The 17,396-nt window shown below is 43.1% G+C and overlaps 1 protein-coding gene across 1 annotated transcript in view; it reads right to left on the bottom strand.

Moving 5' to 3' along the window:
* The window catches only part of LOC107188018 (protein dead ringer), a 161,531-nt gene that overhangs the window by 94,476 nt on the left and 49,659 nt on the right, over nucleotides 1-17,396 (bottom strand). Inside the window, exons 2-3 of the mRNA XM_015576242.1 lie at nucleotides 16,134-16,334; nucleotides 13,438-13,776 (exon numbers count right to left, since the gene is read on the bottom strand). Of these exons, the coding sequence (XP_015431728.1) occupies nucleotides 13,438-13,776; nucleotides 16,134-16,334 (540 nt within the window). The remainder of the gene's footprint in view (nucleotides 1-13,437; nucleotides 13,777-16,133; nucleotides 16,335-17,396) is intronic.

Genomic DNA, 17,396 nt, shown 5'->3' with positions numbered 1-17,396 from the left:
GTTAGCTCAGGGGCACGCTGTCGGCGATTATTTGTAATTTGTCGGAAGAAGATGGTAACGATCGTGGTGGCTTGCCCGGCCGTCACCTTTTGGCGGAATTCCGTACCGCGGAAAAAGGGCCAATTGCCACCGCGCACTTGCACCGGCCGATCTCAATGTCTCTTTACAACGAGCAACTAAAAGCCCCCTGTTTCAAGCACGCCTTCCTTTCTTCAGGCCCGCATTTCCCGAACGAACGAACCGACGAACAAAGCCGTTTCGCGGAACACCTGCAATCACGGAAGTGGAGGCGCGCACCGACAATGGCGGTTTACCCTCGGTACACACCTTACGTTTTCGGCCGTTGTCAGATCCCAATGGGGATAACATTAATGGTGGGTAATGAGCACCGAGGTGGATGATGCGCGAGCAAACCCCTTGACCGACAGTAAACGACGGGTGTGCTCGAAGAAATAGCTTCGATGAAGCTCGTGTGCAATTTCCACGTGCCGAACGGTTTTCGTTATCGGCACGCACGGTACTCGCGATCATCCAAGGCTATGGGTGTAACAAAAATGTTGGAGGACCCGGAAACGAAAGACTTGGGAGGTGATTTGAAAGAAGTTTTTCCTTGGGAAAAATTTTATCCGAGTCTTTGTTAACGAGATATTAAAGAAAACTTCCGACCAATCAGCGCGAGTCTACGAGACCTACACGCTGCGATTGGTAGTAAATTAAAAGCCAACATAAATTCCATTGAAAGCACCATTGTAATTTCAGTAATGGTAAAATAGTAAATCTGTCATCCGTCATTTTGATGGGTTGGTAGTTCTAGTATTAAAGAATACTGAAATGTAAGTATCATAAGGTGGTGTAATTTTGACTCGGTCAGAGATATGTAACTTCGTTCCAAAGTCAGAAAATGATCGTTTTCGATTTTGCAGTTCTTTTACAAATATTTTTACGTGAAATACCTTTTCAGAATATATATATTTTTATACGTCTATGGAATAAACCCACGAATTTCGCTGCCATTTTGAATATTCTCGTTAGTCATTGGATTCGTTAATACGACTTAACGTGTTACACTTGAACACGATGCATTTAACCTCAACTTAAAATGCGTATTTAAATACAAGAAAAACATTCCATCGTTGCGAATGCTAATTGAAATTTGTCATTTTACCGCCAGCACACGAAATACAGTTAGTCGCAAATATAAAATGCAACGGAAAATAAACAGAAGTACATATATATGCATGGACTTGTCAGAGGCCTATTTTACGAGCACACTGTATCGTTTCCACTAACTGTCCCTATCTCGACGATTACGTGGTAAATATCAACAGCCCGTATCGACAATATCCACGAGCAATCGAAATTTTCAAAAGAACAGAATACAGTAAATCCTCGATGAGTGTTCCAAGTCTCCTCGTCATTGACAGGTTGACCCTGAAGACGTAATATTACCTTGAATATTAATTCTGGACCTTAGAACCACAGTGTACAAGGGAGTCCGCCCATTTTGGGCCTAAAAATGAAAACTATTTTGGGCAATTTTTAGACGAATATAATCAAGTAAGTAGGAAATCTATTAACAGAGATTTATTCTACGTATTTTTAGGTACTTAAGAGAATCTTTTTTAGAGCGAAATAGCGATAGTAATCCAGTACAGTAAATCCTCGATAAGTGTTCAAAGGCTTCTCGAGACTGACAAGAGGTTTCGCACAGTGGTAGTATAAACATAATATTTGTTTCAGCTGTATCTGGTCATTAATTTATGAAATATTTAATATTCACTGCCGAGAAGCCTTCAAACACTGATCGAGGATTTACTGTAACATGCGGGTCGCATTGTCTCGAGAGCGAAGTGTGGATAATTGGTCGCCGGGGTTCACGGCGGAAGGCGAGGTAATGAGCCGAGACGAACGGGAGAGACTGCGGCGTTATACAGAACCCGTATAAATTACCCGCCGCGGACGAGTGCATCGTGTGGAATCCGCTCGAGACGGAATTTGCATACGAGACTCGAGAGCTCGACCGGCTGGAAAAAAAGGCGCTATTGTCCATCCACCGACGGAAACTGAAAACACAACACCGTCTGAAAAATCACCGTCGGATGCACCGAGACATTTCAACGGACCTTATACGATCTTCCATTACGCGCATTCCAGTCAGTCTGACACGCTGAATCCACGTGACGAAAGAACGTCATCACGGCGCGTCTCGAGAGGGGGTCACAGTAACATATCAAAAAAGACTGTTCCCCCCATTCACTCAGCACGTGAGAGAAGACAAATTACGGAAATTTTGATACGGTTACCAAAGAAAGGTGAGAAAGTAAGGGACGGGCGAGATTAGACGATTCGTAAAGTAGCCGAATGTAAGACCCATTTTTTAAGCACACGTAATTCTCGATTAAAAATACTTTTCTTGAAATATGATTCATGATTTAAATGTAAGATGCGTACACTTTTAGAACATATTAGAAATCATAAGAAGACAGATAGAGTTCCATCATAATAAAATAAGAATGGATAGTATGCAAAAACATGAATTCAAAAACTGGTCGCCTGATATGAGACCCAGGTTTTATCTTGTCAAAACTTATTTTTTCTTACGTTACTTATTTTTATTACTTCTAATCGCGTCTGTACCGTAGTCTTCATGGGCCCATTGGTAACATTTGATACACTGAACCCACTCACCATGTACATCTGAAGAATAAAGTCCTGTACAAAACAAGCATTCTGCGTCATCACTGTCATCATTCGGAAAAATGTCATCTTCACACTCTTGGTGCATTTTTCGAAGTTCTTTGCGACGTTCAAGACTCCTTCGTAACGAAGATAGCCTGGGGCCTGATATTAGGAAAGGTCTCATATTAGGCTACTTTACCCTAATAATCGCTCGTGCCCGCGAGCCAGGGGAAAGGAGATCGGTTGACAAAGAACGATCGGTGGGATAATCCGCTTTTGTGACCGCGGCTTGAATCGCGAGACCACCTTTGTCCCATCGTGGAGCACACGGGGCCGATGAATACGCCGCGGAGAAAGAGACGAACGATCCCCGACATTTGTCTCCTCTTTCCACGCGGACGAAGAACGAGGCGACAGAACGCTGTGAGGCGGGGGTGGAGTCGTTTCTTCTTCTGGAAGGGAGATGATATTTTACATACATACGAACATGCTCTCGGTTATACGCTCGAACCATTCATCCGACTACGTGTGTGTATATATATATATATATATGTGTGTTCCATACATCGAGAGACGTACGCTCGAGCGTGAACCGTGAATGAATACACGGGCGACACTTGCACCCACATGATTCATTGAAATTCAAATGATATCTCCTCCGTGGCGGCTCGTCTCCGCCGACTACCCCTCTCCACGCCTGGACCAGTCTGCGTTCAAAGTGCTAGGATCGTGTACATGTGTGTGTGTATATAGGTATACGAGTGTGTAGTCGATACGACGCGTCTCGTTCGTCTGAGACTAGGCTGACACCCCATGGAAACGGCGCACCGGTGCTTTACATATATGCTTATGGGCCGGCGAGAAGATATTCATTATAATAGCGAGAGAGCACCAGGCCCTGTGTAATAGAATGCAGCTTTGGTATGCTAACCGGGGTCAAAATATAACTCTTCCGAGGGCGGCGCGTCGAGATTCGTGTCGGCCGTTTGTACGCCGGGACCGATGGAGACATCCCCGAATTCCAACGAGCCGTCGCTTCCTGCGACGCGGCTAACCCGCCTGGCTCGTCGAGGATCGGCTACCAGGATGGTTCTACTATAGGCCTCTAAAGACCACGCTGTATCGCTGATTTTCTGCAATAATTATATAATTCGGAAATCTGGTTTTTAGGGAAAATTAATTTGAATGTTCCTGTTGCTACAGTTTCGTACGAAGAGCTTTTTATAGCGCCTGGTCTGTCGTGGTAAGTTTCGGAAGGATCCAACTGATAACATGTATAGAGAACAACAAATTTTCAGTTATGTAAATCGACTCATTCGAATATTATTGAAACTGTTGACGATATTAAAAAATGTTTCAGACAAAAGTTGAATGGTATCAGGGGCATACTTTCGGTTTGTAACTATTTTCTATGTGGACGGTAAGGAGTATTGGAATTCAGGATGCAATGCGAATAGTCGCGAAACTTGTACATTTAAATTGTAAATCCACGAATAACGGTTAATTGACATTACAGGGGATACGGAAGGGTATCGATGCAAAGGCAACCGACCCGAGATGAACGGCTTGAGATGAAAGACGTGTTCGTGGCGTCGGGAGGCGCGAAGAGGCTAGGAGAAAAAGTGGAGGAGGGCTTGTTTTTTACCGGACTCGTTTAGTGGCGTGCACGCGGGAATTGGTACCACGCGATTCAAGCGATAAGAAACCCGTCGGTTGTTATTAACGTCGATACCAGGAAAAGGATACCAGACGTTCCAGGGCGCAAGCCTAACGAAAGATTAACTATCAATGAAGAGCAATGGTTTTTCGAAATGAACGTATGCATTTCTACAGCAATCTAATAACAAGATGAAGACGTTTCTATCACGGTGACGCTTCTATTGTTGCAATTTTTTTTTATCAAATCGAAGGAAGAGAAAGATAAATTGCAAAGTAACGTCTGGACGAAGGGCAACTGCTCGTCACATCCTGTGACGGAAAATCACATTTTCGTGGCGGTGCACGGTGGCGTAACGAACCAATTTACCAGAGCAGCCGAACGGAGGCGTCATATCTCGATCGATGCGCTCAGGGTCTCGCGATTCCTATCTTCCGTGGAATTACAAGAAATTACGGATTCCTGGTCACGACAGTGGCAACGTTAAACGCCGCACGGGGAGGACCTGCACGCGATTTAAGATGAAGATAACACCTTGACGTCTTCTTCTGGGACTAGCCTCGGCTCGAGTCTCTACAATTATGAGTAGGTGATCCAATAATTGCCAAGATCAAATACGCTCGAACTGGGGTAAAATTATTACTCTCGAGGCGTTGGAGTGTAAACTGTAGCGTTTCGCGGGTATGAATTAGGATGATAGGAATCGCCAATGGCCTGGGTAGCTCGAGTTAGCCAACGTAATTGTCTGACTACAGAATGATCCTGGATTCGATTCCTAATGCGGCACTCCATTGGCCGATCGCATTTTCTCCTGGGGATTAATTACAAATGTTCAAAGTTCATTGCAATTAGCTTCATAAAGGGTCAAATAATTCCTACTGACATTGGACTCTAAAATGTAATGGTTCCCTATTAACCCTCACAGCACGTGAAAGTCGTTGTTCTGATCATTTGTGACCTATACATTGTATACATAAAACTTCCACATTCATTTATAACATTTTGTGAAAAATAATATAAAATTTGCATTTTTATAAAAATTGATTTCTGCACATTCTTTGGATAAGGGAAGTTTGCCGAATTTGGACCATCGCCTATTAGATCGATATGGACTACTACTATAACTTTGTGTTGCATACTAAGTTAGTTAATGCAATCAGCACTACCATACACACACTGTCTATCAGAGAGCGCAAACTGCTTACACCTGACAAGTTGGAGTAGTGATCTAACCTAGGCGATGATCCAAATTCGGGAATCTTCCTCTACCAAGGCCTATCCCCTTACCATGCAAGGGTTAAACAATATTCTGTTCATATTTCAATGTAATACTCGCGAACCATAAATTTTACAAGGCAAAGAACGTAGAACGCTGGTACAACTTTGGATTATTTCTCCCATAAAACCACGAAAGCTTCGAATCTCCAATTGGGGAACGAAATTAGTCAGAAGTAACCGTGCCACCGATTGCAAGCATCTTCCAAGGAAAAATAATTTCGCTGCGAGGAAAAACACTATCGAGGCGAGCTATTCTGCTAGTTGAGGCCGATTCCTCGGTGGTTTCAGTAACGACCGGACGTGAGGCGCGAACAAGAGTGGTAGGCAAGCCAGGCATCAAGGGAGCAAACTCTCAATCGGTTGCTTCTAACGAGCGCGAGCGCGAGGAAAGCGTAGGTAGCTTAATAGCCATATTTACAGCCTCATCCAATTATTGGGTAAACACGAGGAATCCGCGGGTCAATATATATTGTTCTTGTTCGTTTTTCACGCGGGGGAAAAGCTGACGCGTCGGACGGACCGGCCGTTTACGGGCAAGCAACGCAGGTGGTTCTCTAAGCGAATATAAGTGGATTAGTCCGGCACGGTTCTCGAGCTCAACACCACGGCAATCGGTAATTTTGCTTCTGCATTCAGGGGTCTTTGAGACTGGTTAAGTATTGCTGAGATGGTGTAACGCTGTCGTCATTCTGCTATAAAATTAAATCATCCTAGAAATTATGTGGCTTTTCTTATGCTTGAATTTATCCCTTAAATACATAGTGCTGTTATTTGGAAAGATTTTCTAATGTAGTAAGCATATAAACGTTTACTGCATGGTGTAATCGAATGTATATACAGTCGAATGTATATATAAATAATAATTGTTTCAGAAATTTTCACGGTAATTAGTTTGCGATTTGCCTATATGTTCTAGATATGGTGTAGCCACTTTGCAACAAACGCTTTTTTTTTTTCAAATAAAACAAGACTACTATTTTTCTATGTGTTTTATGGCTCATAAATAAGTCATTTATAAATGTTTTATTATATATGGAAGAATCATGGGTATTTAAGGGTTAAAAGAATATAATTCAACGCTATCATCATTCATCTGTTTGGTGTAAGTACAGAGTGTCGTATGAACCCTCTAATTATCTTATTCCACTCCAGACTGTAAGTATCCTTCCACTTCCCAGCATACTTAACGAATAAATCGAAATTCCCGACAAGAAACTGAATTTGTTAAGAACACCTCCAATCCTATGAAATGGGACATTCCGTGATTCCATATATTACAGGTTTCTATTTCGTAAAAAACCCATTTCAACCATTCCAAGGACCAGTATTCATTTACAACCACCGTTAGAATCCTTTCATTCCTCGCGATGCAACAAGGGCTGCACGTCCTCCGTTTAATTCTTTTGAAGAAACGCAACACTCGCCGAACGCGAGCGAATTAACAAACCGTTTCACGAAGAAGGGGTGCGACAATGGGACACAGAACGCTCGGACAAGTTTCCCTCTCCGATGAACGAGCGCTTTCAAAACGATCGTCTCGCTGCACCGTGCCGTAATTGCGCTTCTGCATGCACGGTCCTGCTAATTGATCGATAATCGAATCGTCGAGATAATGACCGGATAGTGGAAGAAACGAGAATCCGCGAAACGGGGGTTATTAATCGTTCGACGACTAATTGATACGCGTGACTGTGGACCAGATCCAGCATAAAGGATCGCCGCCGTCTTCTCTGAAGTTACATTTTGTTCGATGAATGAATTTAATCCCGTCTCGATCTTAATGCAAGCGTTTATTGGTCGCGGATTATGCGTCGGTCACGGATAAACTTTTACGATACAGTTTACGATTCGTACGTCTCTCGTGGTTTCTCGCCAGCAACGGCACTCGACGGAGCCGATTTCGAAACATTCGATAGACACGAATACCGCCGCCAAGTACCCATTCTCGGTCTCGTATTTACAACGTTTCGCGGCTCCGGGTACACCTCTCGTATCGCAAGGACATTCGCGAACTCGAGCCCACGGCTTTGTTTCGCGAAACAGACACTGGGAAAAACAGTTCCCGGTATTATCGTTATTCCACATTCGCGTGCAACGATTTCATACTACAATGAGCCGTGCACGATTGACAATTAACTCGCTGGCTGGCTGTTCGTGCCTTTTATGCCGAGGGTTATTATTGAAATGTATGAGGACAATTGCCATCGGGTACTGAATTACCTTTGTATACAGTATTTCCTTTATGACTAGTCGATGGACAAAATTTTGTGAGCTTGCAGGAACGACGTTATTGATAAATAGCGACCATTAATTACCTACACGAATTTAATCCAATAAATATGTCTAAATATCTTACGGTATTATGGGCTGTTCATGCAGTTAATTCTTGTATACGAGTAGTGTTACAAAAATTACTTATAAAATTCATTAAATTGAACTCTACTTATCTAAAATTTTCAGAATCATAAAAAAAAGTTCCGATTGTCATTCTTACCAGCCAAAATTTTACATATAATAAACGGCCGCCCCTGGGTTTGGCCGCCAAGGTACGGGGGCACCTTTTGCACCCCCGCCAGGAACGGCCTCGCTGAGTGGGTGTGCATTGTACACGATATGGATGCACGCTACCAACACAGCCCCTCGGGAAACCGGGTGTAAAGAGTCGACGTGCACACACGTATGTGTATACTTGTACATACGCATATATATGGGAGCGAAACACCCGGCAATTTGCAGGTTTACGAGTTATTTCGCAATGGCTGCAAAGTATAGTGCTACAGTATTATATTGGCCGTGGTAGCTCTCGAGTGCACGGTCAGTGAACGCCGGTTGCGTGGAGGGATGATGCGCCGCGGGATGCGTGTAGGTGTGCTTAGAGGCACCTTGAAACAGGGGGGTACCTACTGGTTGAGTGGATCCTAGCCACCGATGTGTGGTACACGTTGTGTACAGTAGAGAAGAGGCTTGGTCTGTTTTATTGAAACCGAGGCCTTTCGCCCCCGCTTTCATGGCGGGTCAGCCACAGGAGACTCGAGTCTCGGCCTGGTAGCCTATTTCGAGAGAACAAACGGGCGGACTATAAACTCGACGAACATCAAGGTGTACGTATGTACTTTTAGCCTACCTACTTCTAGAGCTGTCTGAAGCATTCGTAGCAAAATATCGAGCCTATGATACTAACCTTTGATCCGTCCCTTGTGTCGATTTCACAAATTTTTCTCCTCAAGAAATACGATGTTACTCTTAAATTATGGTAATATTTAATGATATTATTTTAAACAATTTGCAAATGTTAAATTTATGTGTCTTTTCGTTGTATCGAGTTTTTATAACTGTGTGTCAATTTGACACCGAGGGATAAATTGAGTTGGGAAAATAAGACGACCGTTCATATAAATCGATCGTCAAGCAACTGGTGATTTCGATCGAGGATGAAGCAAGTATCTCGGTTGATCAATGCAGCTTGTCGCCTTGAAGTAAATCATGCTAGTTTCCTGGGGGGCCGTTAAGGAGCTCTTTCTTTTTCCCGACTTTAATCGATCGCGTCGTTCGACGAACGGTTTCGTAATAAAGCAAACGAGATCCGGAGGGAACAAACGAACTGCCAAGAGTGTGCTTTTCACCGTTAACCGCGAATTTTTACGGCCGATAACGATTGCAATCCGCCGCGCGAATGGCTAAACGATCGTTGGACGGCCAACGCTGCCAACGCAATCGTGGCGTTATTGTGGAAAAACGAAGAAAGAAATCGGCCGGGGGGGGGGCCGTAAATTCGTCGTTAACCGTCGACACGGAATTATGCGACTCTGCTGGTGAATTTTAGTGTAGGATCGGTGTACACGCAAAATTATCATTCACCCGGAATGGATGGTCGAGCGGCTCGGTTACGCGGGCAAATCGAAATAAAACATTCTGATATACACGTGGATCGCGATAAACGTTTATCGCGCGTGCGCGGAATACATCATTTCCGTCGTTCCACATTCGTGTTACGGGTGGCTTGATAAAACACGACACCGTCATAGCATAGTGGTTTGTCTAGTAATAATTTAACGGGACAAAAGTCGAATATCGTGACCAAGCGAAAGTTAATAAATCGTACAACGAGCTATTGAATCAGAAACATTGGGACGACATAGTAGACAATTTTATGTATTTCAGGAAAATAACGATTAGCCAGATGAACGTGAATCGGTTGTTCAGTCAACGATTGTTACGATGCTTCAGTATTAGCTAAATATCAGAACTTCTCGGTTGAACATTTTCAAACCATTCCCCATTCCTTGCCATTTGACAAAATTTTTACTTCTATAATTATACACGATAAAACCCAATGTTCCAAACATTCGAGCCATGAACCGTCTGAAAATATATGTAAAAAATTATAGTCTTGTAAGTTGCTATTACATTTATAATACATAATGCTCAACGCCTGAATTCCATCAAATGTAGAAAACAGAGGACAAATAACGTCTTATTTTACCAATAAGAAGGTACCACATAAGACCAAAAGAAACTATTAAATACTCACAGATACGAGAAAATACACGATTCTAATATTTTATTCCGTAATTTGAATTACACAGACACATGACAACAATGGGAACGAAAGGGTTACCCAAATACCAAACACTTCCACCCAACTGACAATTTATGTATACCACCTCCGACGTTTGTCCCGCTAGATCGCCGAAACAGCCCACTGTTGGACCGACGGCCATCGGTTCGCTCTACTATTGGCCATTTCGAATCGATCCGGAACGGGACGACGCCGACACGCGCGCGACGAAGTTAAATCTGGCCGCGAGTCGGTCCAGACAACCGCCAAACATCGGCCCCCATCTGCGTCAGCTTCGAGAAACGGTCCAAAGGTTCCCCGTGGCCGAGGGGAACCACCATCTCTCCACCGCGATGAGGAAAGATTAAAGACCCGGGGCAAATACGCCCCCACCAGGAATGATGGATGCGATCCGTGAGACGCGGGCGCCGCTCCTCGAGTAGGTGGAGACTTCCATTTTCATTCCTACGTGTGTTCTTCCCCCGGGTTCTCTCCCTCCACCACCCGTGTTCCCGTCGCTCTTTCGCGCGTTCTGCCGCCGCGCTTATCCGTGCGCTTTAATCAGCGATATACAGGGTGTAACAAAAATGTTGGCGTATCCGAAAATGGAAGATTCTTTTCTGCCGCCGCGCTTATCCGTGCGCTTTAATCAGCGATATACAGGGTGTAACAAAAATGTTGGAGTATCCGAAAATGGAAGATTCTTAAGGTGATTTGAAACAAGTTTTTCCTTAGCAAAAATGTTATCCGAGGCTTTGTTAACGAGATATTAACGAAAAACCATGACCAATCAGAGCGCGAGGTTGCCGGCCTAGTTCCCGCGGTAACATTGGCTACGCGCTGCGATTGGTAGCCAGCGTTACCGTGCGAACTCGGCCGGCAGACTCGCACTCTGATTGGTCGGGGTTTTTCGTTAATATCTCGATAAGAGAGCCTCGGATAACATTTTTCCTGAGGAAAAATTTGTTTCAAATCATCTCACGAATCTTCCATTTTCGGGTCCTACAACATTTTTGTTGCACCCTGTATATGCCTCGCGCAAATTTCGCTATCTTGTCGTCTGACATCGTCGTGTCTGAAGAGACTCCTTTCGATTATCGTCTGGCTTGTTCTACACGATTATTGTCCAAGCGTTATCCCCACGGACTAGGGGTGGGGGGCGTGGAACCTATCAAGCGCATACTTTCTTGCCTCTCTACTTTTGTTGCCAAGGCTTGGGCTTCGGGCAGAAAACGAATGTACGAGGGTCTTAAGCATTTCTCCCTATAAGATTATTGTCCCGACCGAGTTCAGGACGATAATCGAGCGGAGTCTGTACCATTCGGAGCAGTCTCTGTCTGGGAGCAGGGGAACCGTGAACCTTGATCCATCGACGTTTAGGGGAGGGTGTGTGTGTGTTCTGCAGGCTTCAAAGAAAAATCGAGCCGGACGGGGGCGGATAACGGTAATGTAGAAGTATGAAAAGGTAAAAAAAAAAAACATGGTCGCCCGCCTATCTGAATTAATTTTATAGGTTGCTCGATTACATAAATCAACTTATATGACGCTGTAAGCATCGAATTATACGAATCCAATTTTAGACTGTGTAAATATAATGTGGTTTTCTTTTTCGCTGATTCCACATGCACGTTTCCTGTCTCGTTCGATATGTAACTTTTTATCATGTATTCACACCGCAATACAAGGAGACGTTCTTGTTCTCGTCGTCCGTTTTTTTTTCTCGTTCAATTTACTCGAAGGTGTTATCGAAGGGATCAAACGCTACGGAGCAGGGATAATGACGAAGGGTTCAATTTCCCAGCAAGAAATCAGAACGGGATAACCCGTTCTCGGAGATGTAGAGTTTGTCGTAGGCCGTGGACACCCCGGCGAACCATTCGGCCGCGAACAACAATCTAAATGGTAATCCAACACCACACCCTCTTCGCAAAAACCGAAAACCACCGGTTGCCAGCGTCGTCGTACGAGCTGATCCGAGGACCCCGCAAAAATACACGCGTGCGCGCGCTGGCTCGGGGCACGGGCTTGGGGAATGGGGCAAAAAGCATTAACAAGGCTGCGATGAGCGTCCGGCTAATTCTATAACTTCGTTCAACCTTTTCACATTTGTGTGTCCGTCACCCCGCGCTACGTCTATCTACGTCTCTGGCGTTTATTTTATCGTCTTCCCATGTTCGTTCTTTTCTTCCGTCCCCCGTCCCCCTCAACCCTTTATTCTTTTGCGTATCACCCAACCCCCCCCTCCTCCTCCGTGTTCGTCCACCCTCTCTTTGTGTCCTGTACGCGATCATTTGGTTCTTCTTGCCGCAACCGTCGGCGGACGGTCGGTCGGTAATTATCTCCCGGTCGTGTAAAAATAATAATTAGCTCCCATCGTTGCATTAATTAAACCCCCCCCCACCTATACGACTGCCATCACCCACCCCCGCGTCCAGCCGGTTCCACCGCCACGAACACGCTCGCCGACCGTAATTACGCGTCCCTTGTGCCCACTAACCACTGTCCCACAAAGGGCGACCGCTTTACACGCCCACGTCGCCCCCGCGCGACGACCAGCCTTCCTCATCTGGGCTGAACGATCGTATACACCGCGAACTGTAGCGTTTCGTGTCGTTTAGCCGGAGGCGTCCTCCCCACTCCACGATTTCGACCACTCGTCTGGAGAGGGAATCGATACGTGTTTTCTACGATTATTCGAGATACAGGAAATCCTCCATAAGTGTTCCAAGACTCCTCGGCACTGAATATTAACCGGGTAAGTACGTATTCTTATATAATATTAACAATCGCAAAGAAGTCTTAAAGGCTTTAAGGAGACCTAACACACTCGACAGATAATTTCACAAAGTTCCCGATGTCCAAAATAAGAAACTTCTTCTTTGAACGCTATTTTGGTTATGCTCCGAGGATCCAAAAAGGGAATTTATAAGGAGCACGAAAATCTCTATTTAATATGTCCAGTTTTTCCGGAATTGGCAGGATAAATAATCCGAAGGGACCAGACTTTACTTCTCCTTTGATCTAAAGAACGTTTCGCGTATGTTCGAGATCGCCAATCGAATTCATTATTATATATATAAAAGTAAAAACTGCATATCAAATTTTTAATTGAATAATATTAAAATAATAAGATCGGCGATACTGTTTTTGCACCTAGGCGGCCAACAACCCACAAACGGTTCTGATCGTCGGTTCGGTGGTCCAGGTAAAGACAGCAACAACAAGCATGCATATACAGAGCTATGTAGATACTTGCCTGACGCACCTGTTTGAACTGCTCTTCGAAACTCCAGCTGGTCTGCTGCTGATGATTCGTTCCCGTCGTGTTGTTCTGCGAATGATTGTTGCTCTCCCGCGGTTCGCCGCCGTTTCTCGCGCTGCCTTGCGACGATTCGCTGGAATGCGAGCTCGCGGAAGATGTCATCTGATTGCCAAGACCGCCCCCGATATTGCCCGACTGCGGATGATTGTTCTGGGAGTGGTGCTGCGGGGTCAGGAACGCCGCTGGCGGCGGAAACGTGAACGGAAGATTGAACCCGGTCCCGCCCATGGCCGCCTGAAGAGCTTCCAGGCCGCTTTTGTTGTTCAACGCGTCCACGTCGCTCTGTCGCGGCAGAAATTAGCGAATTTTGAATAAAATGGTAAAATTACTTTCACTTTGACTAATAATATTATCAATTCACCGAATTGATTTTCTACCAGGAAATTTTTACTACAGTAAAACACCGATTATCCGAATTGATCCTTTAAGGACGGTGCAAGTTTTTCGTTTCTTCCCGTTTGGTATGTGGCGTCACGTACATTATTATAATCGGTTAATGAAAGAATTTTTAAATCTTTTTCATAGCTATATGTAATGTACGAGTGGAAAATCATTGGAAATAAAGTAATTTTGAAGGATGGATATTTATTGTATGGAAGACCGCATAATAAAGCGAATAGATACTTTAACTGCACCTAACGACTATTTCTGTAGTTTTGTCGTTATCTTTTTAAACAAGATCATCTTCCTCTACAATTATATATCTTTGATTATCTTCACGTACGTCGAATCCAGGGTATGTTAATTGTTACTTTAAACTCGTTTAAGAGTAATGGATGGTACGTTCCCCGTGCTTCTTTTAAACGGATTTTTTTACAGGAAAAATCGTAATTCGTTATTTGGGATGATTGGCGTTCTAGTGTATTCCGTTTCACGAACGAACCACAGCTATCAAAGTAGATCAACACAGATAATGGTTGCGAATCGAAAGCAGAGATCGTTAAAAATGGTCCCATAATTTTATTGCGTAACAAGGAAAAAAAAGGAATCAATACTGTTATGGCAATGGTGGCAGAAAAGTTGCGACAGACTCTCACGATTTGCTAAACTTTATGTTACTCGTTGCCGCTTTTTCCCCGTTTTTGTGGCGGCGAACGCTTAATTCTGCGCCGACCGAGTTCCACCGCGAGTTATGCAGATAACCGTTCGACAGCGAGCCCGCTTTTAAACGATTAAACGATTGTTCGATTTTTCGACCGCGGGGCATTGAAAACTTTTCCTCGAAGGACTGCGAATTCTTCGAATCGCGACCGAATTGAAACTATTTTAAACGGACACGATATTATTGCAAGTATATCACACAAATAGAAAATGATTTATGATAGTGTATTCAGTGACGTCCACGACAGTCTCCGGTAATACATTTTAAACTGTACCTATCGCTGCGCTGTCGTCAAATATTTATTATCGGTGTAGAGTAATACATTAATATCAAGTATATTTTATTATTCGAGTGCAAATGATTAAAGGATAATGTTGCACGCTACTTTACACGTTTGTTCGATTGCTTCCAGAATTATTCAAATTTGTGACCTTTTTCTGTCGAACACAATATCTTTTAGTTTCTAAGCCGACAAGAATTTGCCATTTTTCATCTGAGAGTGTTAGATTACCAGCAACATTTTCTACCATCCAGTCTTAACACTTTTAGTGTAGGGTACTTCAAAATGTAATACTTTAACCGTTTGACTGTGGAATATGTACTTCAAACTCTAATGTTGCGGAAAACATTCAGTTCGTGCTAATTAGACTGCGGATTTTATGCATTTATAGAATATGCAATCGACTAAAATTCAGTAGAGCAAAAAGTTTCAGAAATTTTATTTAGATTTCCTTTTTATTTCGAATCTACCAGCTTTGACCCGTTGACATGCAACTTTTTAACGACTACTCTCGGTAGAAATAGACCGTTGCTAATAATATTGTGGAAGCAGTAGGAGTTACATGTTCATACTGACTGTACATTTACTGTAAAATTTAATATTGTTCATTCATTGGTAAAATCTGTACTTTTTTCTTTTAATTAAATTAATGACAATTTCTCAATTTTTCAAACTGAAATATCTATACGTAATAAAAAGATATAGATACTAAAATCTAATTTGCATATGCCGAACATTTATTAATATTATCAACATTTACAACTCGATTTTAATAGTTACAACATCTCTTAAATGTTCATTCATTGCTATGTTTACCCTACTTCTATTTGGCTTCATTTTCCCTAAATTACAACATAAAAATTTGCATAAACTTCCGCAGACAAATTCTCATACCTAGTACACATTCAGTTTATGAAGAGTCACCATTTCATAGCCCAATATCAACAATATCGAAAAGTATACAAACATTACAGATTCATTTTAATTAATATTGACATGATTTCGAAGAAATTCGAGGAGTTAACATTTATATAACATTCCATTTAGGTATATCGTCACCGAATTGAAATGAAAATGTAAATAAATGTACAGATTTTAGGCAGGTTGGTGGTCACCGACCGACACCCACGAAGCCACTGGCAAGTCGACTGTCGGTGACCCCTCCACCCCCACCCATCTTCCGCCCCGCTGAATTCAACGTGTTAACCAAACGGGAGTAGGGCCGCGGCAAGAAAAATCCCAAATGTTTTCACTGACCTCCATTTTCAGCTTGGCCAGAAAGTGCGGATGGTGCGTGCTCATCAGGCTGTTCAAGTGTGTTAATGGAGTAGGTGTGCTGACCGGCATGGATCCATTGTCCGTGGTGTGCGTGTTACCCTGGAGCGGCTGCTGAGGTAACTCCTCGCCGCTCTCCTCGTCTTGGAGGTCTGGATCCGACAAATCCTCCTCCTGATGCGACTGAAAGCAGATCAGAGTTAGGCACAATTTTATTCGTGAAAAACAGCAGTACATGGGATCGTCACCTTGACCTTTGAACAGTTAATGAAATGAAATAATTGTTTGCCAATTGCCTACTGATTCGAAAAGAAGTATTCTGTTATTGTAAAAATTGAAATTATCACGGTTGTGCTATTAAAAATACTTTTTTTCATCTTTTATTCGTTATTCGAAATTTTTTATCTAGATAACGAATTTGCCCATCTCTGAAGCAGATCAATGATTCTGGTTAGACTGGTCCCGCTGTCGCAGTTGTTCCCCCCTTCTTTTTTTTTTCGCCGCACGATACACGTAATTACAACTTATTAATTCCGCCGTGCTCGATGCACGCGTGCGAATAATAACGAGAGAGAAAGAGGGTTTCGATCGCTTCTTTTTCGTTTGATTTTGTCCGCAAAGTTATACACGCGTGACTCACGCGACCACTGACAGACAGAGAGGCAGCGAATTATTTGAGAATATCATGAGGCCTGCCACGGAATTAATTTTTCCCCCCTCCCTTTCCCCCAATTTTGTTTTCCCGCGCGACTCCGTTCACCATTGTCCACCTCTGTTCCTTCTAGAGATGGTGTACAAAATCACCAACGGTGATTTATCACAGTGTTCGTCGAATCATGATCAAGGTCGTGATTTAACTTCATTCATGATCGTGATTGCGATTTTTTTTATCTTGAGCGAATTTGCTCACTGCGATCCTAAGTTCTTGATCTTTAAACAGAAAGACGTATTCAATATGATTTTATAGCGAATTACATTACTATTTGTGTTTTTGAAAATCAGTAGGAGAAACAAGAAATTCTAAAAGAATGATTTGCTAGGTAACATGTAGATTGTAATTTATAATCATTAATTATTCCTTCGCTTTATACAATGTAACTCGAATTTTTGTTTCCATGTGATTAATATAAAATATTCAGGTTATATATCGCGTGCAAAGAACTGTTGTTATGTTCCTTCACAAAAATCACGAAGCACTGAGAAAAATCACCGAGATCTAGAACGAACGTGATTGAATCAATCGTG

The sequence above is a fragment of the Dufourea novaeangliae genome, unplaced genomic scaffold (assembly GCF_001272555.1).
Source record: "Dufourea novaeangliae isolate 0120121106 unplaced genomic scaffold, ASM127255v1 scaffold16, whole genome shotgun sequence".
Taxonomy (NCBI): domain Eukaryota; kingdom Metazoa; phylum Arthropoda; class Insecta; order Hymenoptera; family Halictidae; genus Dufourea; species Dufourea novaeangliae.
This window is presented reverse-complemented; position numbering and strand designations above follow the sequence as displayed.